The sequence below is a fragment of the Drosophila biarmipes genome, chromosome 3R, assembly GCF_025231255.1.
Source record: "Drosophila biarmipes strain raj3 chromosome 3R, RU_DBia_V1.1, whole genome shotgun sequence".
In the NCBI taxonomy this organism is placed as follows: Eukaryota; Metazoa; Arthropoda; class Insecta; order Diptera; family Drosophilidae; genus Drosophila; species Drosophila biarmipes.
This window is the reverse complement of record NC_066616.1, coordinates 29,566,892-29,577,348: the sequence shown is the minus strand read 5'-3', so window position 1 is coordinate 29,577,348 and position 10,457 is coordinate 29,566,892. Positions and strand designations below refer to the sequence as shown.

The 10,457-nt window shown below is 45.4% G+C and overlaps 2 protein-coding genes across 3 annotated transcripts; both read left to right on the top strand.

Annotated features, from left to right (window-relative positions):
- Nucleotides 1-367: 367 nt before the first annotated feature.
- On the top strand, nt 368-6,671 carry LOC108025392 (NADP-dependent malic enzyme). 2 transcript variants are annotated; one of them, XM_017095868.3, is made up of 7 exons: nt 368-592; nt 2,832-3,006; nt 3,406-4,455; nt 4,515-4,667; nt 4,730-5,024; nt 5,093-5,221; nt 5,290-6,671. In XM_017095868.3, exons 1-7 carry the CDS (start codon nt 576-578, stop codon nt 5,322-5,324), a joined length of 1,854 nt encoding a protein of 617 aa, XP_016951357.1. In that variant the 5' UTR covers nt 368-575; the 3' UTR covers nt 5,325-6,671. The 2 variants fall into 2 exon arrangements, with proteins under 2 accessions (XP_016951357.1, XP_016951356.1); XM_017095867.3 differs by having other exon boundaries at nt 5,093-5,257; nt 6,179-6,671.
- A 343-nt stretch (nt 6,672-7,014) lies between these two features.
- LOC108025043 (serine protease grass) lies at nt 7,015-8,992 on the top strand. The gene is made up of 6 exons (XM_017095299.3): nt 7,015-7,182; nt 7,262-7,434; nt 7,785-7,998; nt 8,061-8,109; nt 8,225-8,418; nt 8,479-8,992. Exons 1-6 carry the CDS (start codon nt 7,107-7,109, stop codon nt 8,901-8,903), a joined length of 1,131 nt encoding a protein of 376 aa, XP_016950788.1. The 5' UTR covers nt 7,015-7,106; the 3' UTR covers nt 8,904-8,992.
- Nucleotides 8,993-10,457: the final 1,465 nt, after the last annotated feature.

Sequence of the window (10,457 nt, the reverse complement as noted above, 5' to 3'; positions counted from 1 at the left end):
CTCTGAAAATTAAAGAAATTCCGGACACAGATGTTAGTAATATTGAGGCAAACAAAAAAATTAGGAATAAATGAAAATTAGGAAAACCAAAACTTATTGAAATTTAATATGATTTTACAAATGTTAAAAACTAGTAAGCCTATGTAAGGTAAAATGGGTCGAGTCTTGGATAGATCAGAAAACAGCCTGTTCACACAGGGCCACTGTTAGGTATTAACAGCGCTGTTAAGATGATAGAGAGAGTACAAAATCGATAGACTGACCGAATACAGAAGCTTTGAAAACATCGATAGCTCTGTCGATTACCGATGCCTCGAAGAAATCGATGATATGTACGACGATATTTTGGCACCCCTCGCGACCTGGTCTCACAGTTCTGTTTTTGTAAACTTCTGGGAGGGTTAAAAACCGCGCGTAGAGGCGCAGTTCGTAATTTAATTCCTGGAAAATCGTCGTCGGTGCTGACCGTGGCACATCGCGCAGTTGACAAACGCAACCGAAAGTATTGGCCCCAGCAAGCCGCACAGGTGTCACACCCAGCAATTTAAAAGAAAGCACTGTAAAACATAAAAAAGATGTTCTCACGACCCAGGTAAGCTTTTTCGCCAGGACTTTTCGGGCAGGATGCGCGAGTGTGTGTGCGTCCGCTCTGGGGGCGGGAATTATGCAACATTCGGCGACTCGGGACGAGGAGCTGCCCCAGCTGGTAGCCCAGTGACCTAGTCGGATCAGACGAATCGCCGCCAAGGCGACGCTGTGTGTGTGCACCAACCCCCCTCCTGTAGTTTTTCCCCTATTTTTTTTTTCTCTTGCGCAGCTTTCGTTTTCTTTGGCACACAGACACGCCGCAGGGATTCCCTGGGTGCGAGCGAGAGGCCCTGCTTTCGCACATGGCCCGACATTGACCCTTCGCCTTGCCTCCCTTTCGCGCACTTCCTCCTATGCGGCGAACAGCTGTTTTCAGAATTTTCACTTTTCCCTTGCAGTTGCATAAGCGTTTTCGAGCTGCCAAAACAACAAACAGCTGAAAAAATCAATAGGTATGCACTGGGAGAAAAAAGGGTTTTGGAGAGTGCCTCAAAAACATTCTAAAGGGGCTCTAAAAAGCCTTTCTTTTGTAGAAATTTTAAAAAAATTTAAAAATTTTCTAAAATTTTGCATATAATATCCTAATATTTTCTTCCTGTGCAGCCCATATGCAACACCTTCGCGTCCATGGACATGGACATGTCGTATATGCGAAAGATGGTCTGGCGAAATTCTAAATTTAGTGTGTATACCCAGCAAATGTGTGCTTCGTAAGCGTTTTTCGTTGCCAAGTTCATCAGAAATGTTTTCTGCTTTCAGCTGGTCGGCTGTCTGGCATCCCTTTCCCCCCTGAGTGTTAGCCAGAATTTCGCCTAACAAAAAGCGCAAGAGTTTAATGAACTCTCTCGGGCTTCGCCTTCAAACTCCAGTTCTAGCGAGGCATAGGGCTGCTTTTGGGACCCTAAAGATAATTGGTGGTAGCCGCGTGCGGTACAGGGTAATATCACTCGAAGGCATTTACGACACGCACTTATTCCGTGTATTTGGCTCAGATACAGATACGCGAAATTGTTTAGCACTTGACGCGGGGCTCATGTGAGTGCCGTTCAAACAGTTGGAAGAGTTGACGAGCGACGGCGTTACCTAAACGATAATTATCAGGCCGAAGTGCTCGCCAGGGATCTCGGGGGCCTCGTCATGGGGTTTCCAGTGCGGCGCACGTCATTAACCGGTTCCAACTTGACCGAAAATCCGATACCAAGCCACTTCCATTCCCGCTCCCATTCCCCGCGAGCATGATTCCATCAATGAGCCACTAACTCGAATTAGTCACACGCCTGTGTCGCCGCCTTTTGCCCCCCTCGTAATTAGCACCATCTAATGGAACGGGAGCTGGCAAAATGTGACAGCAGGGGTCAAGAAAGTAGGTCTAAATCTGATCTAATATAAGGACTGCCTTAAGCACGCCCACAGCACCTGTTTAAATTAATTGTTGGCCTACTGTCAAGGGCCATAATTTATTTTTGTAAGCCCTTCACTGCAAGTAGTTGGCGTAGGCACTCTGTAATCTAATCTTCTCGAGTTCTATTTCAGGAACAAAACATTTTCAAGTTCAATGATCAAAACTGGGCAGAACTAATTTGTTGTGTAACCTACTGAATTGTACACTCTTCAAAGTGGGTTACTTTGGAGTTCCCTAATCAAAATAAATGATATCACGTTAGGACTTATATTAATTATCCTTGAGTTTTTAATATTTTTCTCTACTTATAATGATATACTATATTAATACTATGATATCTGGTAACGTAAGAAGTATACTGATGGTTTGTGAAACCTTTATAATGTACAAACCCTAAGAATAATGATATATTAGAGACTCAGCTGAAAGCTATAATGACATTCGTTGCTAGTCTAATAAGCGCGACTGTGGGTAGATTTTATCGTGATGTTGCCAGGCCATCCGTCCCCCTTATCGCCGGCGTTTGAATTCCGGGGGACAGCTGTAAACAATACGGCTTAGTTTCCTTCTTTTTTGCTTTTCATTTTATTTTTTGGCGTGCCCAGCGCGGTGATAAACAAAAAGCAGCTGACGTCGGCCTTGAACATGGCTTTTCTTATTCCGCATATGAGTAGAGGGAGGGGGTGGGAAATGGGGCGGAGCACCTCCCCCAGGGCAATGTCAAGACTGACACAGGGGCTGCCCGTTCGCGATCCCCTCTCAAAGTCAAGGGCTCCCAGGGGGTGCTCCAATTGCTCTGTTGACAGATAATAACGCACGTAATGCACTTTTGCAATTGCAGCTTGTGTGGAACTGTGGGCAAATTGTGCCGGTGCAGCACTTCAGCCACAGGAATGACTGCGGCGGCACCCGCAACAGTTCCCGCCGCCCGGCACTACCACGAGGTGGTGGGCGACATCATCTGCCCCTCCCAGGTGCGCGGCATAGATCACATCCGTGATCCACGACTCAACAAGGTGAGAAAATACTGGATAAGTTATACAACACCCTTCTAAGATACCTCCAAAAACTTATAACAAATTACAATCGTTTCCTACTGATAAGTTCCCCTGTTAAAATTAAAAATATGGCAGTTCACTAGCCCTGATAAAGTGGTAATTTATCAATAATCAATTTGTTTATCACATGAACTTGAATATTCATATCATATCATATCGCGTATGTAAAATATTTGCTTAATATTTAAAGATAGCACCACTTTTGGCTTACTATTGAAATTCAAGTTCAATTTTGTATATATTTATAACTATTATTCAAAACTTAAATATCATCTACATCAATCAACTCTTTGAAGAATATTTTGGAGATTTTCCCATGCAATACATCAACTTACTCATCCTCCCTTATTTTTCCAGGGCCTGGCCTTCACCCTCGAGGAGCGCCAGACACTCGGCATCCATGGCCTGCAGCCGGCTCGCTTCAAGACCCAGGAGGAGCAGCTGCAGCTCTGCAAGATCGCCGTGAACCGCTACACAGAACCGCTGAACAAGTACCTTTACCTCAGCGATCTGTACGATCGCAATGAGCGGCTGTTCTTCCGTTTCCTCTCGGAGAACATCGAGGATCTGATGCCCATCGTCTACACGCCCACCGTGGGCTTGGCTTGCCAGCGTTTTGGCCTGATCTACAGGCGTCCCCATGGTCTCTTCATCACCTACAACGATCGCGGACACATCTTCGATGTGATGAAGAACTGGCCCGAGCCGAATGTGCGTGCGATTTGCGTGACGGATGGCGAGCGCATCCTGGGACTGGGAGATTTGGGAGCCTGCGGCATGGGCATTCCCGTGGGCAAGCTGGCCTTGTACACGGCCCTGGCCGGAATCAAGCCCCACCAGTGCCTGCCCATCTTGGTGGACGTGGGCACCAACAACATCGATCTGCTGGAGGATCCCCTGTACGTGGGTCTGCGCCAGAAGCGAGTGGTGGGACGCGAGTACGACGACTTCATCGACGAGTTCATGGAGGCGGTGGTGCAGCGTTATGGCCAGAACACCCTGATCCAGTTCGAAGACTTTGGCAACCACAATGCATTTAGGTTCCTGGACAAGTACCGCAACACCTACTGCACCTTCAACGACGACATCCAGGGCACCGCCTCCGTGGCCGTCGCTGGCCTGTATGCCTCCAAGCGTATTACCGGCAAGTCCTTCAAGGACTACACCTTCCTGTTCGCCGGAGCCGGTGAGGCGGCCATCGGCATTGCCGATCTTACAGTCAAGGCCATGGTGGAGGAAGGCGTGCCCATCGAGGAGGCCTACAACAGAATTTACATGGTGGACATCGACGGTCTGCTGACCAAGAGCCGCAAGGTGGGCAACCTGGATGGCCACAAAATCCACTATGCCAAGGACATCAACCCCATGTCCGATCTTGCCGAGATTGTATCCACCATCAAGCCCAGCGTGAGTACTTACTGTGCTCTTTCTTATAGATATTTTGCTAATCTACAAATTTTCCACAGGTGCTTATTGGTGCTTCTGCCGCTGCCGGCATTTTCACACCTGAGATCCTGCGCACCATGGCGGACAACAACGAGAGGCCCGTGGTGTTTGCCTTGTCCAATCCCACCAGCAAGGCGGAGTGCACTGCCGAGGATGCCTACAAGCACACAGATGTGAGTTAATTCAATCGAACCATACGAGATAAATCCTTTAATGAGATAATTTTTAATGACAGGCTCGCGTTATCTTCTCGTCGGGCTCTCCGTTCCCGCCGGTCCAGGTCGGCGACAAGACTTTCTACCCAGGCCAGGGCAACAATGCCTACATCTTCCCCGGCGTGGGCTTGGGCGTGATCTGCACCGGCACCCACCACATACCCGATGAAATGTTCCTTATCGCTGCCCAGGAGCTGGCCAACTTCGTGGAGCCCAGCGACATTGAGCGCGGATCGCTGTACCCTCCCCTTTCTAGCATCCGTGAGGTGTCAATGAACATTGCCGTTGGCGTGACCAAGTGTGCCTACGATAGAGGTAACATAAGAACCACTTAAGCCTCTTTTATACAAGAGTATTTTACTAAATTGATATATTCTCCCCAGGCTTGGCATCTACTTATCCGGAGCCGCAGGACAAGCGCAAGTGGCTGGAGAACCAACTGTACAACTTCAACTACGAGAGTTCCATGCCGGCTTCATGGGTTTGGCCGCGGATGCCCTACATTAAGACTCGTGAATTAGTGCCCACTAAACTCTATGGAAAACAAAGTGAAAATTAATTTTATTTCTATTTATTCTAGGCGAAGAAAGCCCGCTCATTGCCGCCATCAAATAAAAAGCATTAAAGCGTTCAACTGATTGATGGCACCGTTCTGTTTTGCATCTAACACACTCTACTACTTCCAAGCGTACACCATCGGCACCAAGCAACCAACCAACCAAACAACCAACCAACCGACTACTAACAAGCCTACTCTAGACTAGATAGATTTCAAGTGCTCACTCTTTTTAAATGTTTGTTGATCAGTCCGCTGACAGCGTCAGTCGGCATCTGAGCAATGGTTCGAGCAGCCCCCATATTGTTGACTAAAAATGTTTAAAAAATATTGTTAATAATACCACTAGACCATGGGCCAGCAATATGGTGGAGTGAAGACCATCGCAGATTGCTGACGGAGTCAGCGGATTAATTCTTAAGTGTATTTTCAAATTGTTCATAGTATTATATATGTATGCCGTGTTTTTATACTTGTATAAATTATCATGTTATTAATTTTGTGATACCGAAGTACCGATACCAAAACGACGACATTGACTGTGACGTTGACCACGACGCCTCTCAAAAAGCAATTACGCAGTATTCTATTCTATCCTATCACTACTATCCTACTTAATCTGTATTTAATCTGTGCTATGTTTTTGGTTTGCTGTAACTTAACCACCCAATTGGCTTTGCAGTTCCATTCCCCGCCGCTTGCCATATCGCTCCCTGCATTCTCTGTGCATTCCCCAGCTTCCCAACTGATCTGCTCTGTCTAAACTACTAATAACTCTGACGGCGGCATCAAGCGAGCTATAAATACTTAACTATTTACCGAATCAAAATCAAATTCACGCTTTATCACCCACCCGAAATTCGACAATTGATTGACTTATCTATTGCTATATGTTCCTTTCGTTGACACACAGAGAGCGAGGAACTCATGTAAATTATCGAACCCCCCACTGCAAACCGACCGCCTAGAAAAATTGGCTAGACAGCAGAGCTAACTGCTTCGAGAACTGGTGAGAGCAACCCAACCAACCAACCAACCAACCAACCAACCAACCAACCAACCAACCAACCAACCATCCAACCGATTCCACATGTAAAACAACTCAATTCGCTGCCGTTAACCAACTACCAACTATCTAAGTTAACACCTTATGATTTCCAACGTTTAGTTCCCATATATCTGTAGATATATTCGAGTGACGATTATGATTTTTATTTCGTTGAGCCATGTCTGATATTTATTAACGCAATTAAGCAGCTTTGTTATAATTTATTGTTACCAAGGTCGAGCTAATGTATCAGTAACTAGAAACCCTATCCCTAAAGATCGATCGGACCGATTCAGCCATTGTACCACTGACTAGATGATGATGTGCGATAAACAATAAAGTAAAAACACAAGTTAAATACACGCGATTCTGGTTAAGGGGGTCCTTTATAAGTACTGTTTGCTGAGATCTCTGAGCCTCTTTGTTCGCAGAGCTTTCTGAGGAGAGAAATACAAGTTTTTTTTGGGAGAGAATGAGAGATCTGGGATCGCTTTTAATTAACTCGTTCTGTTGTTGTCTCGGGAAGTATAAACAAATGTTTGACATTATTTGGATATTCCCATAAATGGTTGATTGTCAATTCCGGATCACGGGGAGAGAGATTGAGGTAGCCCCAAAAAAGAGGAGAGGCCTGAGCTCTGATTTAATCTCGATTGCGTTCTCCCATCGACTGGGAGTATAAAACGCAACTTCTCAGCTGGCTATCTCCCAGTCGAGCTTGAGACGTCTGCTTGCCCAGAATTCCGCGCCACACTACAGGTTCCGAGCAGTCCAGGTCAGCGATTCCAGCGAGATGATAGGCAGCAGCCTCGCAGTCTTATATGGCATTGCCCTCGTGTCGGCGATGGGCGTGCAATCTGCCCGAGCAGGTTAGAGGAATTCTCCAGTTCTCCGAACCGGAGTCCGCCTCAGTGCAATGCTAATATTGATGTACATTACATGGGTCAGCCTACGCCGACGAGTGCCAGACACCGGACGGCGACCAGGGCCAGTGCATGCCCTTCTCCTCCTGCCGGAACATCGAGGAGCGGCTCCTGCAGGCCCAGAAATCCGGACAGAAAGTGCCGCCGGACTACGCCAGCTATCTGCAGAAGGCCTCCTGCGGCGAGTTCAATGGAGTGGTGAGCTGGAAAAATATCATAAAGTCAAATATAACAATCTGTGAAATGTGCTTTGGCTTGACTTTAATCGAATCAAACAAAAATCCCCCTCTTACTACATTAGCACATAAATACTCATTCAATTAAATAAGACTTTAGTACTTGTTGTACCAGTTTTCCTGTAGCTTACTGATCCTAAAAAAAGTAATTAAATATATATTTTATAATAAACAACTCAACTTTATAGCTCATATCAACAACAAACAAAACAGTTCTCAGAAACATTTAGTTTAAGAATTCTATGAAATATAAAACAGATTGATCAGATAATTGTTTAAACTGGTACTGACGATGCTTACCTCCTCTTCCAGCGCCACTTCTGCTGTGCCGCCGCCCAGATCCAGCACAACTCCAAGGTGATGAACGTGTTCAAGGACGAGGGCTTCGACTGCGGCAATTTCCTGAGTCAGCGGGTGGCCAATGGCTACGAGGTGAAGCTCTCCTCCAGGCCCTGGATGGCCCTGCTCCGCTACAATCAGTTTGGGGAGTCCAAGTTCCTCTGCGGCGGTGCCATGATCTCAGATCGTAGGTTTTCCATATGATATTCCCTTTGATATTACTAAAGTCTTATGTATATTTGACCACAGGCTACATCCTTACTGCTGCCCACTGCGTCTACGGACTCCAGGATGCTCTGTAAGTATATATATAATTTGTAAATCCATCTAAATTAAATATAATATATATGTTAAATATGTACATATTTTTTATAAGAATATCATTATAATCTTTTCATATTCCCAACCCTTAGCTACGAGATTCGCCTGGGTGAGCACCGCATCTCCACGGACGAGGACTGCCGGCAGCAGGGACGCAAGAAGAAGTGTGCTCCGCCGGTGGTGGACGTGGGCATTGAGAAGCAACTGATCCATGAGAAGTACGATAACCGCCACATCATGAATGACATTGCCCTGCTGCGCCTAAGCAAAAGCGTTCCCTTTCAAAGTGAGCTCACTAAATGAAAATCCTTCCATGACTACCACTAATTTAATATTCTCCAAACAGAGCACATCAAACCCATTTGCCTGCCCATTACGGATGAGCTGAAGCAGCAGGCGGAGCAGATTAGCACCTACTTCGTTACCGGTTGGGGCACCACGGAGAACGGCTCCTCCTCGGATGTGCTGCTCCAGGCGAATGTGCCCCTGCAGCCGCGATCTGCCTGCTCCCAGGCCTACAGAAGGGCCGTGCCCTCCACGCAGCTCTGTGTGGGCGGTGGCGACCTGCAGGACTCCTGCAAAGGTGACTCCGGCGGTCCACTCCAGGCTCCCGCCAAGTACTTGGGCGAGTTTGCCCCGAAAATGGTCGAGTTCGGAATCGTGAGCCAGGGCGTGGTCACCTGCGGACAGATTAGCCTTCCCGGGCTTTACACCAATGTCGGGGAGTACGTCCAGTGGATCACGGACACCATGGCGGCCAATGGGCTGTGAGGGGAGTCACCTCTCAAACGCAGTTTTTAGGAGTATCTTAGTAATTAGGCCTACCCAAAAATATAAAATATTCATGTAACATAAACTTATGACACCTGATGTTTTTATGGGGAAATGTGAATTAAGAGAGATGATAAAAATACTTTTTGGTTTAGAATAATGATTTATGTATTATTTTTTCATTTCCCATCTATGAATTATAAACAAATCGTATTATTCAATGGCTTTCGTTTAGTTATAAACCAAGCTCAGCTCAGACCGGCTAATAATTTCAGATTTTCTGTGAATATTAACAATCGGAATTATTGTGTAATTGTGACGTGTGAGTAGTATCGCTGAAAACTCTTGAGTGATCAAGTGGCACTATGTTGCCCAGGGGGCTAAGCAACTTCGAGGGTGCTAAGTAGGCATCGTGCTTTTAATCAATCGCGATAAGGTGGCTAATATACGAGCTCAATCGGATTGCTAGACCCTCCAATGTACCGAGATAAGCCTCGATTAGTGTTTATTTTTCCCCATGAGAAGTCAAGTACTGCGTTATTAAAGAGGGAACTTTGCAGGGCCCTGAGTTTCCGACCTATCCTAAGTGACGGGGGCTCTAAAGTTAGCAGGAGTGTTATTGCAAACCGCAATTTTCGGGGGTTTTTTTGCACGCATGGCGCATTTAGAGATCATACCCGATGCTGGGATTTTCTGATCTGGAAATTCCATGTTACACATCATGTTCATATCCAAAGAACGGGTTTCGGCCGGCGACTAGGTAGCGTGCGACGATCCGCACCATGGGCGTAGCCAGGTGAATGGGAATCGCAGAGCATACTAATTGAGGAAAAAAGTACCGCTTCTAATGGATGCTCAGCCCACCTGTTGAACTTTATTGACGCGTGCCAGTCCCCGAGACCTGGTCAAAGATCGACCTGGTGGAGATTGAGTGGTTCGGAGGGGTGGCGATGTTGGGAAACTGAGAGACCGCCTGCGAACGGGAGAGCGACCCACTCGCCAGGGGGTTTCCTGGAATTTAATCGCTTTTCCCACGCTCCAAGCTAATATAATCTAATATTTTTTTTATTGGTTCGTTCTTGTATCACTAGTTATAATATGTATTATTACCAATATCATTTTATTTTCAAATAATAAATATATTTCTCCATTATATTTATTTATATTATGGAATTTATGAGTTTTAATAAATTAGTGATTCATTATAAAGAAAATAATGGTTATAATATAAAGCTAAATATTAATTTGAAATATACAAATGATAAGAATCGATTGTAGAAATGATTTAGTTGCCTCAATTTATTTATAATTTTGTTTCTATTTTTTATAGATACTTATATCTATTTTTTATAGATACTATAGATATAAAGTAAATAATTTTGAAAATTATGTCAAAATCTGAAAGATTATCCTTTAATGTAACTCGTGATAAACCTTTAGTTTATATTGTACCTGGCACCAGGTAGTAAAGTCATTAAGCAAACAGAATTGTGCCCCATCGAGTATCGCACTATAGTATAGTATTACTACTATATCTCCTGCTCCGAGCCCCTC